The sequence below is a fragment of the Rhinoderma darwinii genome, chromosome 9 (assembly GCF_050947455.1).
Source record: "Rhinoderma darwinii isolate aRhiDar2 chromosome 9, aRhiDar2.hap1, whole genome shotgun sequence".
NCBI lineage: Eukaryota > Metazoa > Chordata > Amphibia > Anura > Rhinodermatidae > Rhinoderma > Rhinoderma darwinii.
The window spans coordinates 41,906,551-41,931,039 of record NC_134695.1 but is presented as its reverse complement, the minus strand read 5'-3'; the positions used below and the strand labels follow the sequence as shown (position 1 = coordinate 41,931,039).

The following is a 24,489-nucleotide window of genomic DNA, read 5'->3' as shown; positions in this document are numbered from 1 at the left end:
AGAAACCTTTTTAAAAGGGGAAACTTAGATAACCATGAAAGGTAGATATACAGATATTACAGTGGAACTCTAATTGGAACTGCAAAGTGTGTTGGGGCAGATTTCCTAATACTGAAAAGTCCTAAAATATGCTAAATTTATCACCATTGTGCACGCTGTATGACAAATTTAGCGCATCTAGCTAGGTGTTTTAAACCCTTTTCTCTTCCTTATACCACCTATTAGTTGGCTTGGTTTACGCCAGTTTTTTGCGCTGAAGTCACATTTTAAGAAATGGGCAAAAAACAGCAATTACTCCATTGTTTTTTTTATTTCATTTTTATAGCGTTCACCTTGCGGTTAACTTTTTTGTTCTACGGGTCAACACAATTACAGCAATACCAAATTTATAAATGTTTTTTTTTTATTTTTACAAAAAGTATTTGATAAAAATGTGTGTTTTGTTTTTTTTTTTAAAAATATATTAACTGCTTCCCGACCGCCCACTGTATATTCACGTCGGCACTTGCTGGGCTCTGTGCAGTGCCGACGTGAATTCACGGTGGGTGTTAAAGCGCGATCCGGGTGTCTCAGAGTAGCGCTGACACCCGGATCGCGCTGTTAACCGCTGCCTCTGGTCCCGGAGACATGACCGGGACCTAATTGGTTCAGGTCCCGGTCATGTGATCGCAGGGAAAGTGTGTTGTAGCAACGAACTGGAAAGTTTGTTGCTATAACAAACTGGAAAGTTTGTTGCTACAGCAAACTTTCCTGGGGACCGATTGCTGGTGCTGCAGTCGGTTATAAGGCAGAACCGGGGGCCATATAACAGCCCCCGGGTCTGCCATGCACAGCAGCCTATGAGAACCAGCCGGAGGCCGGTCCTCATAAGCTTCCTGTCAGTGTGACACTCAGCGTCACACTGACAGTTTATAATACGTTACACTACCTAGGTAGTGTAATGTATTATAGCAGCGATCCGTGCTGCCAGGCTTCAAGTAAAACAAGTAAAAAGTAAAAAATAAAGTAATAAAAAAGTTTTATAAAAGTGTAAAAACAAGTTCTAAAAGTTACAAAAAAATTAATGCTTTTTTTCCTATAATAAGCCTTTTATTATAGGAAAAAAATGAAAATGTTAAAAAAAAGTACACATATTTGGTATCACCGCGTTCGTAACGACCCAAACTATAAAACTATAATATTTGTCCCGCACGGTGAACACCGCAAAAAAATTTATGAAAAAACAATGTCAGAATCACTTTTTTTTGGTCATCAACCCTCCCAAAATATAGAATAAAAAGTGATCAAAAAGTCCCATGTACCCCAAAATAGTACCAATAAAAACGACAACCCGTCCCGGAAAAAAACAAGCCCTTACACCGCTTTTTTGACGGAAAAATATAAAATTATGACTCTCAGAATATGGTGACACAAAAAGGAAATAATTTTATCAAAGTGATTTTATTGCGCAATCGCCACAAAACATAAAAAACCTACGGTATATACATATGGTATCGCCGTAATCGTACCGACCCGCAGAATAAAGTAAAATGTCATTTATACCGCATGGTGAAAAGTGTAAAAAAAAAAAAGACCAAAAACATTGCCAGAATTTATGTTTCTTTGTCACTTTGCTTCCAAAAAAATCTAATAAAAAGTGATAAAAAAAAATCACATGTACCCTAAAATGGTACTAATGAAAAGTACAGATTGTCCCGCAACAAATAAGCCCTCACACAGCTCCGTTGGAGAAAAAAGAAAAAAGTTCTGGCTCTCAGAATATGGCGATGCAAAATGTGCAGAGTGTCCAAAAGCGGATAGGATCGGGCGCCATTTATCAGTGCGACAAAGGCCACATATCTGCGAATTATTATTTATGTACCCCATTATTATACCCTCTTATTATTCCCTGATGTACTCTGCCCAGTTTACACATATCCCCACTTTATAAACTGAGATACCAGCAAAACGCCAAACAGAACCGTTACCAAGCAAAATCTGCGCTCCAAAAGCCAAATGGCGTTCCCTCCCACCTGAACCCCACAGCGTGCCCAAACACCAGCTTACGTCCACATATATGACTTTTTATATCCGGGAGAACCCGCTCAACATTGTATGAGGTATTTGTCTTCAGTGGCACAAACTGGGCACAATATATTGTGCATTAAAATGGCATATCAGTGGAAAATTGTAATTTTCACTTTGCACCATCCGCTGCGCATTAACGCCTTGGCACACCACGACTTAATAACATGTCGTGGTGCGAGGGGTTATATATGGAGCGGGCTTACAGCTGACACCCGGGACTAACGGACAGGAACAGCGATCGCGCTTTTACAGGAGCCTGTAAAATGACATTATACTGCAATACATTAGTACTGCAGTGTATTGTACCAGCGACATAATGATCGCTCGTTCCAGTCCCCTAAAGGGACTTTTGGGAGGTTTCCACTGTTTTGGTACCTCAGGGGCTTTGCATATGCGACATGACACCCAAAAACCATTCCAGCTAAATTTGAGCTCCAAAAGCCAAATATTGTTCCTTCCATCCTGAGTCCTGCCGTGGGTCCAAACAGCAGTTTATTACCACATATGGCGTATTGCTGTAATCAGGACAAATTGCTTTACAAATTTTGGGGTAATTTTTCTCCTTTATTCATTGTAAAAATTAAACATTTCTATGTTTTTTCAGAAAAAAGTAGATTTTCATTTTCACGGCCTAATTCCACTAAATTCAGCAAAAAAACTGTGGGGTCAAAATGCTAACTATACCCCTAGAACAATTCCTTGAGGGGTGTAGTCTTCAAAATGGGGTCAGTTTTGGGGGGATTCCACTGTTTTGCTTACTCCAAACGCGACATGGCACTGAAAAACAATCCAGCAAAATCTGCGCTTCAAAATCCAAATGGCGCTCCTTCCCTTCTGAGTTCTGCCGTGGGTCCAAACAGCAGTTTAGTACCACATATGGGGTATTGGCGCAATCGGGAGAAGTAGCTTTACAAGTTGTGGAGTGCTTTTTAATCTTTATTCCTGGCAAATATTATTTTTATTAATATTTTTTCAGAAAAAAAGTAGATTTTCACTTTCACAGACATACTCCAATAAATATAGCAAAATACCTGTGGGGTCAAGATGCTCATCATACCCCTAGATAAATGCCTTGAGGTGTGTAGTTTCCAAAACTGTCTCACTTTTGGGGGATTTCCACTGTTTTGGCACCACAAGACCTCTTCAAACCTGACATGGTGCCTAAAATATATTCTAAAAAAAGGAGGCCCCAAAATCCACTAGGTGCACCTTTGCTTCTGAGGCCGGTGTTTCAGTCCATTATCACACTAGAGCCACATGTGGGATATTTCTAAAAACTCCAGAATCTGGGCAATAAATATTGAGTTGCATTTCTCGGGTAAAACCTTCTGTGTTACAGAATTTTTTTTATTACAAATGAATTTCAGCAAAAAAAATAAAATTTTGTAAATTTCACCTCTACTTTGCTTTAATTCCTGTGAAGCGACTTTCTGAATGCTATTTTGAATACTTTGAGGGGTGCAGTTTTTAATATGGGGTGATTTATGGGGTCTATCTAGTACATAAGGCCCTCAAAGCCACTTCAGAACTGAACTGGTCCCTGTAAAAATAGCCTTTTGAAAATGTGAGAAATTGCTGCTAAAGTTCTAAACGTTGTAACGTCCTAGAAAAATAAAATAATGTTCAAAAAACTATGCAAATATAAAGTAGACATATGGCATATATAAAATAGTAACTATTTTGTGTGGTATTGCTATCAGTTTTACAAGCAGATACATTTAAAATGAGAAATCATAATTTTTGCAAATTTTCTCTAAATTTTGGTGTTTTTCACAAATAAGCAATGAATTTATTGACCAAATTTTTCCACTAACATAAAGTACAATATGTCACAAGAAAACAATCTCAGAATCGCTTGGATAGGCAAAAGCATTCCAGAGTTATTAACACATAAATTGACACATGTCAGATTTGAGAAAATGGGGCTGGTCATGAAGGTCAAAATGAGCTCGGTCTTGAAAGGGTTAACAACGATTGAGCAGTGTGAAGGCTATGGTGTTGTAGGGCAAGCCATATTTTTTTTATTGGTATTGTTATGGGGTACATGCAACTTTTTATCACTTGTAGTTCTATTATTATTTTACAGTGTCGGTTAAATGGTATATTAAAATAGTTAGGACTTTTAGGGTTGCGGCGATACCAGCTATGTTCATTTTCTTTTTATCTACATTACTTTAGGAGAAAATGGGAAAAGTTGTTGTTTTTTTCTCCTACCTTTTTAATGTTTTTGTGCATTAAAAAATTTATTTAATTTTTTTTTCTTTTTACTTTTTTTATTAGTTCCACTAAGGGACTTGAATCAGCGATAACTGGATCACTTGCACAATATACTGCAATGCTAATGTATTGCAGTAGATCAGGTTTTTTACTGGCTCCTATTAAGCTCTGCCTCTTGATGGCTTATTCAGACGAACATGTGTCATATTGGTCGTGAAAAAACGTCAGTTTTTCACAGCCGATTTGCGCCCTTGTGGGACCCGTTGAGTCCCTTGAGTCTTTTGAGGGATCTGTGAAAACAGACAAAAATAGGACATGTCCTATTTTTTCACAGGCCGTTCACATGGTCTGTTAAAACAACGGCTGTGTGAATAGCCCCATAGACATACATGCAGCTATGTGATGGCTGTTAAAAAAACAAACAAAAAACAAAAAAAAACATCCGTCACTCAGATGATTTCAACGTTCGTCTGAATTAGCACTAATGGGAGCACAAAGATGGCTGACCTGTGGGTCTTCACTAGGCCCCATGCTGCCATGACTATTATCGGCACCCCGTGATTGTGTCACTTGGGCGATGGGTTGTTGGAGGGCCCCCCTCTATTTAACAGCTTAGATGCTGCGGTCGCTATTCACTGCGGCATCTAAGTGGTTAAACGGGTGGAATCAGAGTTATCTTCTGTTTCGCCCGTTGCAGTTAGGTGTCGTCTGGAACATACATCCGACACCCACTCAGTATTGGGCGCGCTCAGCTCTTGTGCCTGCTCCTTACTTCCCCTTAGGGGCTGACTTGTACATGGCATGTCGCCAAGAGCTTAACTGGTTGCCGACACAGGACGAGTATGCTCGTCCTGAGCAGCGAGCACTTCGCGCATTAGGACGAGCATACTCGTCCTGTGTGACAGCCGTCTGTGCCGTCTCTGTGTGTGCGATCGAGAGCGGGGCAACGGCTGTAATACACAGCCACGGCCCCGCTCTGACAGCGGAGAGGAGAGAAACATCTTCTCTCCGCTGTTAACCCTTTGAACGCCGCGATGACAGCTGATCGCGGCGTTCAAGGAGGGGGGACTGCACATTGATCGCGTCACAGAAAATAACTGTGACGCGATCAAAGCCCACAACTCGTATGGCCAGACAGCCCAGGGTCCAGTGAAGGACCCCAGGGCTGTCTGAACATATTTCCTGTTGTTAGGGCATACTGAGGTATGCCCTAACAACTGCCTGTGTACGATCAGTAACAGGCTAATGTACTGGCATATAGATCTATGCCAGTACATTACAGTTACAAAATAAAAATCAAAATGATAAATCCCTTTATGGGATTAAAAAAAAAAGTTAAATGAATGTAAAAAAAAAATAATGGTAAATAAATAAATAAAAAGTAAATAAAATAGACAGAAATACACATTTTTTATAATAAATCAACTTTTTAAAATATAAGTCCCAAAACATGAAATAATATAGACATATTTGGTATCGCCACGACCGTAACAACGTGTACAACAAATGTATACCATTATTTATGATGATCGGTGTATGGTGTAAAAAAAATAATATTAAAACTGCTGCACAACTGCTTTTTTTCTGCATTTTAATCTATTTAAAAATTTATAGAAATTAAACGATAATGTATTTGTACCAAAAAATGGTACGTACATAAAGTACAACTCGTCCCGCAAAAAACAAAGTCTCATACAACTACGTCGTACAAAAAATAAAAGCGTTATGAGCGTCGGGATGCAAAGAGGGAAATATAAAAAAAATTGCTCTGTCCTCAAGGCTAAAATTGGCCGTGTCCTTAAGGGGTTAAATAGCTGTCGGCCTAACAGCTATTCATCCCAAACGCCCCATACATATGCACCTTCGACTCACCTTTGTACTCAATGGGGGTGGGGATAAGCCGCTGCCAGACACGCGGATCAACGTAAGAACAAAGGATCGGGCATGTTGAAATCCAACATGCCGATACTTATTTCCCCTGACATCTGCCGTTGGGGGGGGGGGGGGGGGGAAGTGTCGGGACACCTCCATACACCTTAGATGGTGGGCCATTCCCGCTAAAATCGTTTGTAATGTGTATGAGCCTCTTTATTTCAATACAATCTATTTTCTGTGTGGGACTTTTACATCGGCTGACACTCGGCCGGCGCAGCGAGCCACGATCAATGAGACATCGTTGATCGGGGCTCATTTATTCCTGTCACACTGAGCTATGGATGGGGACGAGCGGTCGCTACTCCGATCGCTCGTCCCCATATGTTATTATCATGTCGTCAGCGCGTTTCCCTGTTTACACAGTGGGATGCGCTGCCGACAACTATAATTAACTTTTTTAAAACGATACGACCAGCAGATGATCCAGCGTTTGCTCGTTCATCCGCTGATCGCTGCTGTTTACACAGGGCAATTATCGGCAACGAGCGTTATATGAACGATTGTCTGGCCGATAATCGCCCAGTGTAAAACCCCCTTAAGAAACTTACCTCCCTCATTGTATTTACTTCATTTTGACAGCTCCTGTATCTTTTATCTTGTAACATAGAACATGAAGAATTAGCCCTGGTGTAGGATTGGAAACAGCATTGGATTTGACTGTTGTTTAGTGTCATGTCCTCCATTGAGATGGTTCATATCATGCTCTTTTTATTTGTTTTCTTTTTTTCTTAACCAAACAACCATGTGGTTGGTGATAGTTTAGGAATAACTGGTGACAATGTGTCTGCTGCATTTGCAACATAAAAGAAGGGTTTGTCTAAATTATTTACTTTTACTGGAAACAGACATGAAGAGTTAATCGTTAATTGAACCCTTTCTAGATCAGCGTATCTTGAAATTAGGTGATTGTCTTTGTTAGTAGAGTTAAGTTGACTTTCCCCTTCCCGTCCCTGCCATCGGGGGCAGCGCTGAGCTCATGAATACAATGGACTCTCTGCCTACAAATGCACTGTATTGCCTTTTTAGCGTTTTTATTTTTACAAAAATGTTTGCATTTATTAAGTTTTGGCCCACAAACACTGAGACTTGAAATTGTATCCCCTATTTTTTTTGTTTTGTTTTATTATTTTTTTATTCTACTTTCTTTACATGATTATGGAGGCAGCCATCTTGCCTGAGCTGTGAACGGCAGTTCCAGAGTTTTGCTTTTACAGCTGCCACTTAGACATAATAAACCACACTCCGAAAAGACACTTTACTACTATAGGAGATTGTTGTGGGCATGCTTTGTGACATGTGCAGAGGGGATGTGAGCTGTCCCCATCCTCTATTGTCAATAGTGTGATCCTGTGTTATCTGCCTCAAACTTCTTAAAAGAGGTGTTACCCTGCATTGTAATCCTACCTGTGCTAATGAGATGACTGCTGAATACTGTCAGCGTAGTGTGAGTGCTCAGTAGTCAGTGTGAAAACTGCAATATTTCAGCATATATAGATAAACATGGATTTATTTATTTTTATTATAAAAAAACATAATAAATTGCTTCTGCCAAAATAGTAGTGTCTCTTACAAAGACAATGGGACTGTCAGGCTGAATTTGAGACACTTGGGAGGCAAGGCACTGGTATATACTATATATGTTTGCTATGTAGTTGAATACAGACTGGCTATAGTGTTGGTATTACTGACAAAAAGTCCAGTAAAGTATCTGACCGTGTGATCACTCCAGATCTGAGAAGCTCCAGAAGCCACATATAAGTGAATGACATTAGGCTATTTACTTAGGGCTCATGCACATGGTCATATAACTGCTTTTGTGCAAGAACCATATAGTTAGTGCCGAGGATGGGATCAGGAAAGCCTTCCCAAACCAAGCTTTAGGAAACCCTTTCCTCCTCTAACAGGACTGGATTGGATCCTGTCCGTGGCACTAATATATGCATAGAACCATAGTGACCCTTGTGTTCTTTATAAGGAGCTTGTTGTCCATTTTTAAGAATTCAATTGCATTGTATTTATCATGTTCGTTTCTTTAAAAAAAAAATAAAAAAAAAATTCTGTGTAGGATTTTATTTTCTTTAACCTTTTTCTTTTATTTTATTGCTGGCATCTTAATATTGTATGGCAATGTTTACAAAAAGTATTGAAAAATGTAGCTTTGTTTAATCCTGCACGGAGATTGTCATCCAAGATCATCTTTTTTGTGTCTGTTTTGGCCGTACTCTTTCTCTCTGCTCTTGTAGGGTTTACTTGCCAGGAAAGGTTAGAAAAGAGTCGAGTTTGTGCAGAAATCTTAGTAGTGGTTTCTTTTCGTTTACATTTTTTTAAATTGTGCAGATAAAATTCTAGTAACCCTCTTGAAGGGGTTCTTATTCAGGCCAGCCTCTTTCCATTCACTCTATTGGGGCATAAGGTCATCATGAAGAGGGGGTCTCCCTCTCTGGAGGACTCGCTCCCACACTCTCTTTTTCTGGTGCTCTCTTGCCCCCTGTTCTTACTCTCCCATTGCTCGTGCTCACTCTCTCCCATTTTGTATTCTCTCCTTACTTGCACCTCCGTAGACAGTGCATTGACCACAAACCATATACACTGTTCAGCCATAACTTTTTAAACTACCTGTCTAATATTGTGCAGCTTGTTTTTCGTGCTGCCAAAACGGCTCTTACTCATTGAGACATTGACTCCACAAGACCTCTGAAGATGTCCTGTGGTAGCACCAAGACATTGGCAGCAGATCCTTTGTCCTGTAAGTTGTGAGGTGGGACCTCCATAGATTGGATTGGTTTTCCAGCACATTCCGCAGATGCTAGATCGAATTGAGATTTGGGCAATTTGGAAGCAGAGTCAACGCCTTGAACTCTGTCATGTTCCTCAAACTATTCCTGAACAATTTTTGCAGTGTGGCAGGGCACATTATCCTGCTGAAAGAGGCCACTTGCATTCGGGTATACCGTTCACGAAGGGGTGTTCTTGGTCTGTAACAATGCTTAGGTAGGTGGTACGTGTCAAAGTGACATCCACATAAATGCTAGGACCCATGGTTTCCCAGCAGAACATTGCCCAGAGCATCACCCTGCCTCAACCAGCTTGTCTTCTTCTGACAGTGCATCCTGGTGGTCAAACAAAATGTAATCCATCAAACCGGAACTGCCTTTTTCCATTGCTCCATGTTCCAGTTCTGATGCCCACTTGCCTGTTGTAACCGCTTTTGGTGGTAGACGGGGGTCAGCATGGGCTCTTTACTAGTGTGTGGCTATCCAGCAAGCTGTGATACTCTGTGTTCTGACACCTTTCTATCATAGCCAGCATAAACTTTTTCAGCAATTTGTGGGACTGGATCAGACAGGCTGGCAATCTCACCCCACGTGCATCAATGAGCCTTGGGTGCCCTTGACCTTGTCTCTGATTCACCAATTGTCCTTCCTTGGACCACTTTTGGTAGGTACTAACAACTGCATATTGGGAACACCCCACAAGACCTGCCGTTTGGAAGATGCTCTGACCCAGTTGGCTGGCATCATAATTTGGCCCTTGTCAAAGTCGCTTAGATCTTTACGGTTGCCCATTTTTCCCTGTGTCCTACACATAAACTTCAAGAACTGACTGTACAATCGCTGCTGAATATATCCCATCCACTAGACAGGCGCCATTGTAGCGAGATGATCAATGTTGTTCACTTCACCCGTCAGTGGTTTTACGGTTATGGCTGATCTATGTAAATTTAGAAAATAATTCTTCTTTTATCTACTGTCAATATAATTTTTGTGTTTCTTAGAACTGATAGTTTTTGCTTAGATTAATGTAAATCACTATTTTGCATCAAATATTGTCTATTTTTAATTAAAAACACAATTTACTAAAAAGTTTTAAAACCACAATAAAACTTCCCCCTTTCCCCTGTAGGCCAAAGTCGGTTTATTTATGAACCCCTTCTTCTTCTTTTTTTTTTTTTTTTTTTAACTGTGCAATATTATTTTTTTGGGCTAGAAGTAGAAGAAAATTATTATTAACTTGAAGTACTTTTATTGATTTGAGGTTACAGGAAGAAGCGCTTGTCTAGTGTGGACCTTACCACTTTACCCTGTGTATAGTAGTTTACTCTAGATGAAGGACATCGTTCATGAATGGACATAACATGTAGACCTTAGGAGCCAGTTTGAGCACGCCTGGAACTGATTTCACTTTTAGTAACTCGTCAATAAGAGCTTTCATAGGCATCAAAACTACCTAAAAAGTTAGTTGCAGGTAGCAAATATTTATTATTAATTTCTGTTGCTTATATAGTGTCAACATATTCTACAGCGCAGTACAGAAGTTGCCACCACTCACTGTCCCTAGTGTGGCGCACTCGAAATTCCCTTTCTGTATGTTTTTGGAATGTGTGAGGAAACACATGCAAACACCAGGATAATCTCCAAACTCCATGAAGATGTTGGCATAAATTGGATTCAAACTCGGGACTCCATTGCTGCAAGACAACAGAGCTAACCTTTGAGAGCGGTTAAATTACGGATAAACCGTGTTCACATTAGTTTTGTCTGCGTTAACTCCTTCAACTTTTATTGCGGTACCTCCATTTCTGAGTTGAGTAAGCCAGCGGTTCCAGTGTTAGTGAGAAGCCCTGTCCAGGCAGGGCGCCACATCCGCACCTTCTACAGATCTGCTCCGTACCACTGAGTCCACTGTCTTATCAGAGTGGCCCAGTGCATCTATTCATTGACGCTTTTTTATACTAGAACACAAAGGTGTTCATGAACGGTTTAAAGAGGCTCTGTCACCAGATTATAAGTGCCCTATCTCCTACATAATCTGATCGGCGCTGGAATGTAGATAACAGTGGTTTTTATGTTGAAAAACTATCATTTTTGAGCAAGTTATGAGCAATTTTAGATTTATGCTGATTAGATTTTTAATGACCAACTGGACGTGTTTTTACTTTTGACCAAGTGGGTGTTGTAAAGAAGTGTATGAGGCTGACCAATCAGTCACCAATCAGCGTCATACAATTGTTCCATCCCAGCATGATCCACAGCACAGTGTGATTGTGCAGTGAAAGAAGCTGGGCTGGAACAATGAGAAGTGTATGACGCTGATTGGTGACTGATTGGTCAGCCTCATACACTTCTTTACAACACCCAATTGGTCAAAAGTAAAAACACGCCCAGTTGGTCTTTAAGAAACTAATTAGCATAAATCTAAAATTGCTCATAACTTGCTCAAAAATGATAGTTTTTTAAAATAAAAACCACTGCTGTTCTCTACATTACAGTGCCAATCAGATTATGTAGGACATAGGGCACTTATAATCTGGTTACAGAGCCTCTTTAAAGGGGTTTTTCGATTAGTCTCTCGGGAGGTATTGATTCTTCTTACGGAGAATGCTCCCTGGGAAGTAGTATGCAAAATAGCTCTCCTCCTGAGGGAAGAAAACTGCCTCGCTAGAGCCACCTATAGGGGACTACACTGTAAGTCAATGTCCTACTCTTTAAAATTGGCTTTAAAAGGCCAGAAAAAGTCCATTCCACTGTAAGGCTCTTTAGTTTATTCTTTTTAAATTAGTCCACCGAGAGGATGGAACTATTCAGAGTACACCTACAGTTTAACTCAATGATATTATGCTAAAATGACCCATTGGACTTTTCTTCCAGTGGATTACACAGGTTATAGCACTAACCACTGGCAATCTATTATCTATGGGGAAGGTTGGCAGACTACGCCCTTTGGGAGCTGCTGGTGCCTAACCTTTTGGGTTGTTTTATATTGATGACTATGAAAGTTCTCACTGCCATTCCACTTCAAGACCTCAAATTGGCTTGTGGAGAGGTCTGGTTGGCTCCTAAAATCCATAATTCTATGCAAACCTCTGGTTTATCGTGATCTAAGTGGTACCTCATGGGTAGCTACTCATCGCCCATGCTTATAGACTTGCTGTTCACTTTCATTGGAGCTTATCTCTGCTCATTAATTGGGGCACTGTATTTAGATGCATGGGCTTCTATATATCTATCTATGTTCTCCGTGGCTCTGTAATAAAATTAAGAGCATTTTGCCCAGGGTTGCAGAACTCTTAGCTTGGACGCTAAATACTAAAGTTCCAGTATTGAGTAATATTTACCCAGCGTTTCTGCCATATTCCATTCTGGCATTCATGTCACCCCGCTTGTTTGCATTTGTTGACCAGATCTCTTGCCATTCTTGGTAAAGATTGATGTTTGTCCAGAGGGTTTTGCCCGATGTCTGTCTGCTCAGCTTATCTTTCTAGGAACGGATAAAATCCATGTCTGCAGCTTAGTATCAACAAGCACAAATGTTCCTTTCAGATGTTTATGGAAAAATAAGCCCTCAGATACACATGGTTGGATTCCAAATACTGAAATCCTCGGTCTTGCGGGAAGAAGTACCAGTCTGTGTTCTGTCTTCTGTCTAACTGTATGGTTTCCAATAATTGCTGGTCGGGCGCTATACATAAAGGTGCCGTGGGTTAAAAATGACCATCTTGGCAACAACAAAATTTGGCACCATGCTATATGACTAATGGGTTCGTTTTTTTTTTTGTTTTGTTTTGTTTTGTTACAGATTACGTATAAAATGAATCTACAGAAAAAGTTGAGTAAATACATCCCATTACTTATCTGATCTTCAGTTACACCCTGTATTTCACCGAGCCCCATTCACAATTCTGCAGACGACATATATCCAGCATCCCTTGCTTGTTCAGGATCTGCACAAAGTCTTCTCTGGTGATTTTCATTCTGGGGAGGGTTGTACTTGGGCACTGTAGAGTAATCCGGAAAAAAATGGGTGCCACGCTAGATTATAGTCACCAACCATAAATCTTTTTTTAATATCTGTCCACTTTAGCAGCTAGTTTTTATTATTCCAATGCATCTACATAAAAATAAAGCTACGTTATCAAGCTCTGCGGTACTCTGTAGAGCGAAGAAGCAGCGCTCTTTGGATGCTCGGCACCATCTGCGCTCTGTACATAGCGTCCTGAGCTCTACAGTACTCTTGCGCGGACTACAAGTAAAATATTTTACTACAGCATGAAGCGACAGTCGCTGATACCCACTGCGACCACATACTCAAGTCTCGTTCTATTTTGTTGACGCTATCCTACAAGTTATATTTTTCCATTTAACACGACCTTTAAGACTTTTTTGAGCATTTCATCACGCATGGAAACTGCCCTCGTTACAGACCTTGGGTTACTGCCACGACCGGCGCATATTAATATATTTTATTTGTTTTTTCTTATTTGTGTATTAGGCTGTGTTCACATGTTCTGGATTTGCCAATGGCAAATCCTGGCGTGTATTTTACAAAGAATCTGCTGCAGAAATCTGAGGCCGACGCTCGGATTTCTGCCGCGCATGTGTAAGCGGATCCGTACGTCAATTGACAATGGGGCTTATCCTCCGCTTTTTTTGAAAATAATGAGCTTGACACTTACCTATTATTTTTTTTTTCTCTTCTGTTGTGCTGACAAAAATCCACAGATTTTTTTTCCACTGTGTGCATGGAGTACAGAATGGGAGCAGTTTTAATGTGGATTTAGGTGCAGAATCCGGGCCTAAATCCTCATCAAATTCTGAACTGTGAACACATTCTTAGGTTGGGTTCACACAGAGTTTTTTGCAGGCGGAAAAAGATTTTCCTCTGCCTGCACGTCGATTTTTCGTGGCGTTTTTCGCCCGCGGCCATTGAGCTACGTGAGCATAAAACGCCGCGTAATACGCTTTCTTCCTCTCATTGATCTCAATGGGGGGTCAGAGGCATAAACGCCCGCAGATAGGGCATGTCCCTTTTTCCCGCGAGCCGATTTTTCCTCTCGCGAGAAAAAACCGCCCCCGCCTCCCTTTGAAATCAATGGGAGGCATTTTTGGCCGTTTCTTGGCGCGGTTTCCGCGTCAAAAAACTCTGTGTGAACTCCCCCTTAATGTACTAGTATCTTGTTACTACTTGTTTTGTATATTGCACATTTCACTTCTAACTTTCCATTTACTCTTGAAAAAGATTCTGGCTAGGGTCGAAATGTTGATGTTCTAGTGTCTGCTTTCTATTGTTACTTCAAAATAAAAATACAATTATTCAAACCTCATCCTATCGACTCTTCAAATATTTTGAGTGCTGTGGATTGTTTTATTATCAAAATTAACCAGTTCAGGACCGGGCTATTTTGAGCCTTCAGGACCAGACACAGTTTAGCCATTTTTAGCACGTGTTCGTTAAATGGCTATAACTTTTTTATTTGGGCTAATGACATGATTTTTGCGATGTTTTTTTCTGTAGACCATGCAGGTTTCTTTTTTTTTTTTTTTATCCACATCCTTTTGCTATTTTAGAATTTTTATTCTTAAAGTTTGAAAATAATAGTAAAAAAATAAGCTTTTTTACGTTTCAGCTATTTTTTTGGGTAATAACATAGTTTTACCATAAAATAGACCTTTTATTTGTGATCGTCATTGTCTACTGTAAATTTTAATATATTACATGTCTATATTAGGGTCATTGGGTCAGCGCTAGCGTTACGACAATGATTGGCGGGAGGGAACGTTTTTTGCGGTGGGTATTTAATGTGTATTTATTACATTTTTTTGCACTTTACTTTACTTTTATTTTTTTATTACTTTGGTCTGTCCCTCAAAGGTCAAAAAAGACCTTTTGGGGAACTTTATATATATTTTTTCTTTCTTTTACACCATCTTTTCCACTAGAGCTGCACAGCAGCCCCAGTTACAGGGGAAATCGGCCCTCACATAGTGACGATTGTCAGTAATAGGGCTGTGCTGGGTCTAGTAAGACCCAGCAGCAGTCTGTCAGTAACGGCACCCGGCGATCATGTGACTAGTCACGTGAAAACCGGGAGGAATAGAGACAGCGGCGCGGCCGTGAAAGTCTCAGGGGAAGATTTACTAAGCGAAAAGCCAGAATTCTATTGTAAATGTCTTTTTGGCATGCACCTTTTTCCACATTATTGAAAAGTGTCCAGAAAGACTTTCATAGCTAAGAGAAATCTTTTTAAAATGCACTAAATTAACAGTGTGGATCGTTTTTGTTTTTGTTTTTTTTTGTTTTTTTTTCCGCAAAATACATGTGTAAAATACGTCATCCACGAGGAGGCGTAAGGAAGTGTCTAGCGAGTTGCACAAATTTTATCATTCCACACGTGCAATTTTGGTGCATTTACGATATGCACCATTTTATAAAATTGTTGCATTTTACCAGACTATTGATAAATTTCCTCCACAGAGCTGACTCACTATCAAGCCAGTATGATAAAGGTGTCCAATGAAATGTTCTTCTCTTCCAACCAGGTACAGCTATATGATTGACAATGTTATTCTGCTGATTACGGGAACCTTGCACCAGCGTTCGATTTCTGAGCTTGTGCCCAAGTGCCACCCCTTGGGAAGCTTTGAGCAGATGGAAGCTGTAAACATCGCCCAGACGCCTGCGGAACTATACAATGCCATTCTTGTTGACACTCCTTTAGGTAAATTTTATGGTCTAAAAACTGTAAAAATATACAGCTACTAGCTGAAATAGAACAATAAATGTAAAATAGAGTGCATTAACCTGCCGAACACACCAACTATAAGAAGGTACTAGCAAGGTACACTTGATTTTTTTGCTGCCGGGGCGTTATCCATATGCACTTTTAGACGTATAAAACCAAAACATTCAGAATACATGTGGCCACTGAGGAGTGCGGACAAGAGCTTCGTAGAAAAGTGAACACCACACAATAAGGCCTCATGCACACGACCGTAGCCATGTGCACTGCCGGGATTTTCAGGTCTGACGACATCGGAGTGTCACCCTCGGGCCGCCCGTAAATCGCAGGCTGTGCACATGGCCGCGTGCATTAATTTCTATGAGCCTGGACCGCAAAACACGGCCGTAATAAGACATGTCCGTTCTTTTTGCGGTCCAGGCTCCTGGGTCATGCACGGTCCGTGGAAACCACAGAAATGAATGGGGCCGCAATTCACCAGTGGATTTTCGGTGAAATTGCGGCCGCAAAAGCACGTTTGTGTGCATGGGGCCTAAATGTAGGATCTTACTCTAGAAAAACTATACAGAAGCTGTAGGATTCCATATTTTCTTGTTTTTATGCATATAGGGGGTGCGGGTGTTCGTCACATGTATACACATATAAGTTTTAAATTCTGCCAATGCTCTATAATTTGAATAATCTCCTGACAGTAAGGTCTTGAAGATTTGTGTGTTTGGTAACTGAAGATCTACGCCTCATGCACACGACGGAGTGCGCCGTCCGAGTCCCGTCAGTGATCCGAGGAAAGATAGGACATGTTCTATCTTTCCTCGGATCAGAGACTTGAACCATTTTTCACGAACCCGATTCACCCGCTAAAGTGAATGGGTCCTTGAAGACTATCAGGTGCCGCTCTGATGCCGTCAAAAACGGCCCGAGTGGCACAACGGTCATGTGCATGAGGCATTCATATACTTTAGCAATCTTATCGCTGATCTGCATTAAAAACATTACATGTTTTTGTTTTTATAGCTGCATTTTTTCAGGATTGCATATCAGAGCAAGATCTGGATGAAATGAACATTGAAATAATCAGGAACACACTTTACAAGGTGCGTACAAATCACGTCTCTGTATTAACCCCTTAAAGACCAGGTCAAATTGAGTTTTTTTTCATTTTCGTTTTTTCCTCCCTGCCTTCCAAAAGCTGTAACTTTTCTATTTCTGTGTCGACATAGCCATATGAGGTCTTGTTTTTTTGCGGGACAAGTTGTAGTTTTTCACGGCACCACTTATTGTACCACATAATGTACTGGGAATCTGAAAAAAAACTTATTTGTGCGGTGAAATGGGTAAAAACGTCAATTACACCATTTTTGGGGGGTTTTATTTTTACAGCGTCAATCAGGCGGTAAAAACTACATATTCACCTTTATTCTACAGGTTGATATGATTATGGCGAAACCAAATTTGTGTTTTTGTTTTATGTTTTTAGCACTTTAAAAAAAAACCTCTTTGCTAAACAAAAAAAAAAGTTTTTGTCGCCATGTTCTGAGAGCCAGAACTTTTTGTATTTTTCCATTGATTTTAGAGGTGTGAGGGATTAAATTTTGCAGGGTGAGCTGTAGTTTTCACTGATACATGCAACTTTTTGATCACTTTATTCCTTTTTTTTTGGAGAGCTAAGGTGACCAAAAAAAACAGCAATTTGCATGTTATATATATATATATATATATATATATATATATATATATATATATTAGAATTAAAAAAATTTAAGTTGTTCACGGAGCTGGTTAAGTAACGCTATATTGTGATAGTTCTGACTTTTACGGATGCAGCGATGCCGGTTATGTTAACTTTTTTATTTATTTTAACCATGATTTAGGGAAAAAAAATAGTAATTATTATATATTTTTTTGGAACATTAAAAAAATCTTTAAGTAGTTTTTACTTTTTTATTTTTTATTAGTCCCCCTAGGGGACTTGAAGCAGCGATCATTGGATCGCTTGCATGATATACTGCAATACTAATGTATTGCAGTATATCGTGATTCTGACCGTCTCCTGCCAGAGGCAGGGCTTCAAAGGAGTACAAAGGTGGCAGACCTGGAGGCCTTCATAAGGCCCCCAGGCTGCCAAAACAACCATCGTCACCAGCCGATCCCATCGCCATGGGGGAGCAAAGCCGTGTTCTAGGGGACGGCCCCCTGTGATTCTAACAATTTAAATGCAGCGGTTGCGATTGACCGCTTCATCTAAGGTGTTAAACGGGCCAAATCAAAGTGATCTTTGATTCGGCCTGTTGTAGTGAGGTGTCGGCTGTATAACACTCACCCGCTGAGTATGGAGCGAGCTCAGCCCGTGACCCCGCTCCATACTTCCCGTTAGCGGCTGCCGCGTACCAGTACGTGATATGTCGTTAAGGGGTTAAAGGCTTGGGTTTTACCATAGTTGAAAACAGAGAATTTTGCTATTAATCTTCCTCGACCAGGTGAATGTACACTTAGGTGTCATTAGCTTTGTAAAAAAATTTGGTTTACATGCCCCTCGAGCTTTTACCCTACAATGTTTTGCTATATCTACTACAGTGTGTATGAAGAAACGTGCCTCCATATAGAGAAGGATTTAAAATAAGTTAAAGGGGTTGTTTCTTGAAGACCCCTTTTCAACTGGAATCCAGCGAAGATCAGCTGATCACCATGGGGCCGGCTCCTCTAACCCATGGCAATTGGCCGTTCTCACCGGGGGAATGTAGCATTGTATCGCGGCCATTCAAATAATGTTAAAATGACTGCCCATCTGGCTCAGAGAGGAGAGTCCCGAATTGGGGGACAACTTTCTATGATATCTATAGGGCATATGAACATGGATTGTCTTTGAGACAACCCATTTTTAAGGTATCCGTATTTTGTTCCTAGTGCTGGTGATTGCCCGGGCGAATAATGGTCTGTCATTGCAGAATCTTAGGTTTGGACAGATATGCAAAACTTGGGTGCGGAGAGTGCTAATTCTTGCCACATTCACCCTTATTGCCTCTTGGGGTACAAAGTTAATTTCTGTTAAGTTAGGCTCTGTTCATATCTGCTTTGGAGACTCCGTTAGAAGCCTTCATTGCGGACTCGCGCACTTCATTAATTTTTTCCAGTAAAATTAAAATCTGAATACACCATGCAGTGGTGAACAGAGCCTTAATCAGATTTGTAGCAGCGTTTTCTCAGTAAAAATAGTGTTGGGCTTTATTCACGCGTCCGTAAAAAAATAAAAATGGGCATTAAAAACTGATCAACTGTCGGTTTTTCATGGCCATTTTGCAACATCGTGTCTCCAAATTTTCATCCATTTCCAGTTCGTCTGTCTGCTTTTAATGGCATATCATCCGTTTGCCAACAGTTTTTCATGGCTGTTTAAAAAAATAAATATATATATATATATATATATATATATATATATATATATATATATGATGGCCTTCATATGTGAGTTTTTGTTTTTTTTTGTCCCAACCACCTGAAAACACTACAGTTCCCATGTAGATAGTGCCACCATGCCCACTGTGAATAGTGCCAACAGCCAGTGCCTAGATAGTGCCGACATAGACCGTGATAGTGCCACAGTGCCCACATATATAGTGCCACAGTGGCCACTATAGATAGTGCCAGAGTGCTCACAAAGTACCACAGTGCCCACATATAAAGTGACTTCGTGCCCACATACAAAGTACCAGAGCCCACATAGCGCCATAGTGTCCCCTGTAGATACCACCACAACCCCCCCTGTAGATAGCGCCACTGTAGCTCCCTGTAGAAGCGGAATCCCTTTTGCCGGGGATTCCGCTCAAGGAGTAGCCCTTGCTGTCACTGTCCATATATGGACAGTGACGCCAGTGACTTCTCCAGGTGCGGAATCCCCGGCCAGAGCGTTGCCGGGGCTCTGGTAGGGGATTCCGCTCTTAAAGGGAGTGCCTGATGTCACTGTCCATATATGGACGGACGTCAGGTGCTCCCTCTAGGAGTGGAATCTCTGGCCACAGTGGGGTTTGGCTGGGGATTCCGCTCCTATAGGGAGCTACAGTGGCGCTATCTACGAGGGGGTGCTATCTACAGGGGGGGTAGGACGGAGCCCCTGACGTCACTGTCCATATATAAACCGTGACGTCAAGGTCTTTCCCAAGATAGGAGTCCTCTGGTCAGGGACTGCATTGTTGAAAGCCCGGACTTCAATGTCCATATATGGACAGTAATGTCAAGGGCTTCCCCTTTGAGTTCTATGGGAGCCGTCTGGCCTTGAAAACAGCCAAAAATAGGACATGTCCTATTTTTTGATGGCCAGTATTCACGGGCCGTTAAAAACGGCTGTGTGAATACACCCATAGAACTTAATTGTTCTGAAACCATGTGAATGTAGCCTGAGTATGAGAGGAAGAAAATCTGAAGTCAGGAGATCTTCACTTATCTCAAAAGGGTTTTTCCAGATCCCCATAAAATTCAATCACTAGAGGAAATGGTTTAAAATAACAAATGAACCCATAATCACCTGGTAAACCCGCTGCCACTCCGGTGGTCCTTGGCGCTCTGTTTGCACAGCTGCAACAATGATATGCCAGTATATCCCAGTGGACTGCGGAGGCCAGTGATTGGCTGCAGCAGTCATGTAAAGTATATGGGCACATCATTGCTGCAGCTAGATAAACAAAAAGCGCTGGGGGTCCCTGGGTTTAGCAGGTGATTAGAGGTTCATTTGTTACTTTGTCATTTACGGCAGTCATTGAAGTTTATGGGGATCTCGGAAAAATCCCTTTAATGTATCACTTATTAAATATGAAGATTTACTGGAGGTGAACTTCTAACAAACCTGGCCTATCCGTGCTAGTTTCTCGGTCTCATACATTCATCGTATCCTTTTATTTTATTTGCCACATCACTTTCTCCTAAAAGTTTATAGCGAACCTACACTTCATTATCCAGGAACTGCCTAGTTATTCCCCAATGTATGTCTATTATCGGCATCGCTGCCTGTATAAAAGGAGATGTTCCCGTTTTTGGACCCAAGCAGTGGCAGGAAAACCCCTCCCAGTGCATCAGCAGAATATTAACCAGCTGTATTCCGCCTATGGGTGTATTCATATATGCCAGTTTTGAAGCATTTTGCTGTCATTTTGCAAGCCCCGGCCATCCCGAATCATTCCTCTCAATGAAAAAAAATAAGATATAAGTTAGGGAATTTGATCTTTTAAGAATAACTTGTTTAATTTCAGTACAAATAACACGTCAAAGTTGTCGGATTAAACCTTTAAATTTAGAGGGGGCAAATATAAGGCTAACCGTGTATGTAAAATCTTTACAGTGGAATCAATCAATTGTGTATATACACTTAATTCTGTCCTATCTGGTGTTTGATTTTTAGGCTTACTTGGAGTCCTTCTACAAATTCTGCAAAGGCCTGGGAGGCACCACCGGTGATGCGATGTGTCCTATTCTTGAGGTAATGACGTGAAAATGTGCAATTTGCTAAGGGATGTTTACCACAGACTCCAAACCTGGAATACGTATTTCTTATAGATGGTTATACATATTGGGACGTGTTTGTTCAATTTTCAGTGTGCTTGAGAAAATCGAAGAACATTACTGGTTTCCGGTTTATGCTAATCTGTCTTAATGTTCACTTTTGCCGTCATTTTTTATTTTCCAATGCATTTGTATTAAAACATGAAGCAACTTAGCAGGTAGTCTTCATTTAAAAACGTCCTACCGTTTTTTGTGTTTACAGCAACTAGACTGACCTATGTGTAGACATGGTTACAGACTACAAAGGAACGCAGTGTAGTCTGATCCTGCAGTTGTTACTTCGGTCCCTCTGTCCCCTCCTTTTGCTATTCTACAGACGGTATCTTTTCTTCTAGCTTAGGCTTTGTTCACATCTGTGCCAGGGCTCTGTTACGTCTGAGCTTTCTGTCGGAACGGAGCCCTGACTGACACACTGACCGTTTGTCTCAGTTGTGCAGGGGTTCCGTCGTTTTGACGCAATCAATAGCGTAGTTGACGCAAATGTGAACTAAGCCTTATCGGTTTCCTCTTTTTCGCAGACTTTCTAGGTATTAAGCCGGGCGACCTCTATTTCGTCCATCCCCCATACACATGCACGCTCTGCTTAGCATGTGTACTCAATGGTGAGAGGTGACTAAGCCGCTGCCAGTCACCTTTTTGGCAGTGGCTTATATCCTGTACGAATAAAGATTTGGGCATGTTGGTTTTCATCATCTGCCATCTGAGTCAGGACATCCCTCTACACATTAGATGGTCGGCGGGTCCCGCCAAAATTGGTGGGTTCGACCACTGTTCGTCTGACGTGTATAGGCACCTTAGGGTCTACTTTGCCCCCCAACCCCGTTAACACTAGATAATACTGATGTGCAATATCCACTGCCTCTGCATTATTATAACTAGCGCTTCCTATGCAGTACCGCACATAATATTGAAATGCGCTACTTCTCATTCTGACTGCCAAGCAGGCTCGTGCTGCTCCATGTGAATCTGGACCTAGTTGACCGCATTACAGAGCCTGATGGAAAAACAGTTTGCCATGGTGGCTTATAACTTTTTCCAGGCCTCTATGGTTCAAGTAAGACTGATTCACAGTGCACATATTCCAGCCTAATCTTGGCTATTGTAAAAAAAAAGAAAACATAATCTACAATACAAGCTGTAAAATGTGCATAAGATAAAATAATGTTTTATTGTATTGGGTAGGAATATCACTGCCTGCAAGCATTGAGCCTCATGACATGATCTTATTTTTTTTCTGAAGTTTGAAGCTGACCGCCGGGCGTTTATAATCACAATTAATTCATTTGGCACTGAGCTCTCGAAAGAAGACCGTGCCAAGTTGTTCCCACACTGCGGGAAACTGTACCCTGAAGGATTGGCCCAGTTGGCGAGAGCGGATGACTATGAGCAAGTCAAAACAGTAGCCGACTATTACCCTGTAAGTAAACGTTAACTTTTTCTTATTTAAACATACTCTTTACATACAGTGGACTGCTCCCCTGAAGGAGCAGGATACATTAGAAGCATTGATCTGGGGTACATTACTATATGGGGTAACATGAACCATTCGTAAAATACATATGTAGCTGGTGTATGACCAGTAGGTACGCTTTATTATCCATGGGTGAGTTCACTCCTGAGAAACCCCTACCTCCTGGGAATCATGATTATAGGAACGAGTTCTCAGCAAATGACCAGTACAGATTAGAGGAAAGCCCACTTCTCGTTGTCCAAGCATCTCATCCATGTAGCCCTTTTTTTATTTTATTTTAAAGGGATTGTCCACTTTTTGCAAGTCTCTTGGCTAGAATGTTCCCCTGAAAATAAGCTGATCACAGGATGTCCAACTGCTCGGACTCCCAGCAGTCAGCTGATATCTGTGGGGGAACTAGACAGCAAGTACCGTATCTAATTCCCCTGCAGTGCCACCAATGGGAAAATTAAAAAAAATATAACAATTATGTGCAATGGGGCTACACACTGTATAGTCCGGATACAAAATTCAACATACTGACTCCAGGAAGAGTTCCTCACCATCCCCAATATCAAGGAGGATAGATGTGGTAGATTAAGTATCACAACACACTTTGTTTTTCCAAAAGATTTTATCCAACACTGCAGTCTGCGCTATGTTTGTCATCCTTGATATTGGGGATGGTGGGGAACTCTTCCTGGAGTCAGTGTGTTGAATTAGATAGCATATTCCCCCCCCCGCACCCCTGTAGATAGCGCCACCTAAGCTACCTCTAGGAGCGGAATACCCAGTCAGATCGCTCTGGCCGGGAGTTCCGTTCCTAGAGGAAGCCCCTAACGTCACTGTCCAGAGATGGGCAGTGACATCAGGGGCTCCCTCTAGGAGAGGAATCCCCGGCCAGAGTGTCGGCAATACAGTGAGCCCCTGACATCACTATCCATATACAAATGTAACCATCTTTATCTTGACTTTTAACGCAATTAATAAACCGTTGCAGGAAACTTTAACTGGACTTTTTTAATGGCTTCTCAATGGCTTTTGTTGTGTTTATATCGCGCTGCAGTAAGGCTTCGTTCACATCTGCGTCAGGGCTACTTGCCGACGTTCCATCTGAGCTCTTCATCGGAACGGAAAGAAAGATTAATAGAGACCCTATCAGCTGGCAGGGACAAATTGGAATGGACAACAAATAAATGTGCAGAGCACAAGAGATTCCCCAAATTTCCCAGCTGCTAATTGAATTGTTGTATTCATTAAAATATAACTTTTATTAATTAGATTAGAAACAAGTTACAGCAAATGATGTGAATGGTTGTACAAAATTTAGTGGAGTTAAGAGTCTGTTAATCTCGTTCGAGATCTAGTAAGTATTAGGATCTCAGAGGTGAAGTGTGTCAGGCATGGGCGGCAGCTGCAGACTGCTCGAACAGCCTTTGGTATCACACGATAGTTAAGTTAGTTTGTTAGACCGGCAATGATTCTAAAAAAGCGCTAGCCCCCCCGACATGTTTCACTGCTTCAGCAGCGTCCTCAGGGGATAATTTCAGGGCTCATCGGAACGGAGCCCTTTTTTGACCGGATGAATACCCTAGTCGACTACGCTATTCATCCCGTCAAAATGACGGAACCCTTGCACAACGGAGACAAACTGAAGCCATTGGCATCGGATGCGTCACCATTGAAATCAATGGTGATGGAAACGGAAACCTTTGGTTTCAGTTTGTAACCGTCAGGGCTGACAGATGTGAAC

The 24,489-nt window shown here is 41.2% G+C and overlaps 1 protein-coding gene across 1 annotated transcript in view; it reads left to right on the top strand.

Annotated features, from left to right (window-relative positions):
- The window catches only part of ATP6V0D1 (ATPase H+ transporting V0 subunit d1), a 76,189-nt gene that overhangs the window by 43,369 nt on the left and 8,331 nt on the right, over positions 1-24,489 (top strand). Inside the window, exons 3-6 of the mRNA XM_075837541.1 lie at positions 15,537-15,715; positions 16,751-16,830; positions 21,126-21,203; positions 22,527-22,703. Of these exons, the coding sequence (XP_075693656.1) occupies positions 15,537-15,715; positions 16,751-16,830; positions 21,126-21,203; positions 22,527-22,703 (514 nt within the window). The remainder of the gene's footprint in view (positions 1-15,536; positions 15,716-16,750; positions 16,831-21,125; positions 21,204-22,526; positions 22,704-24,489) is intronic.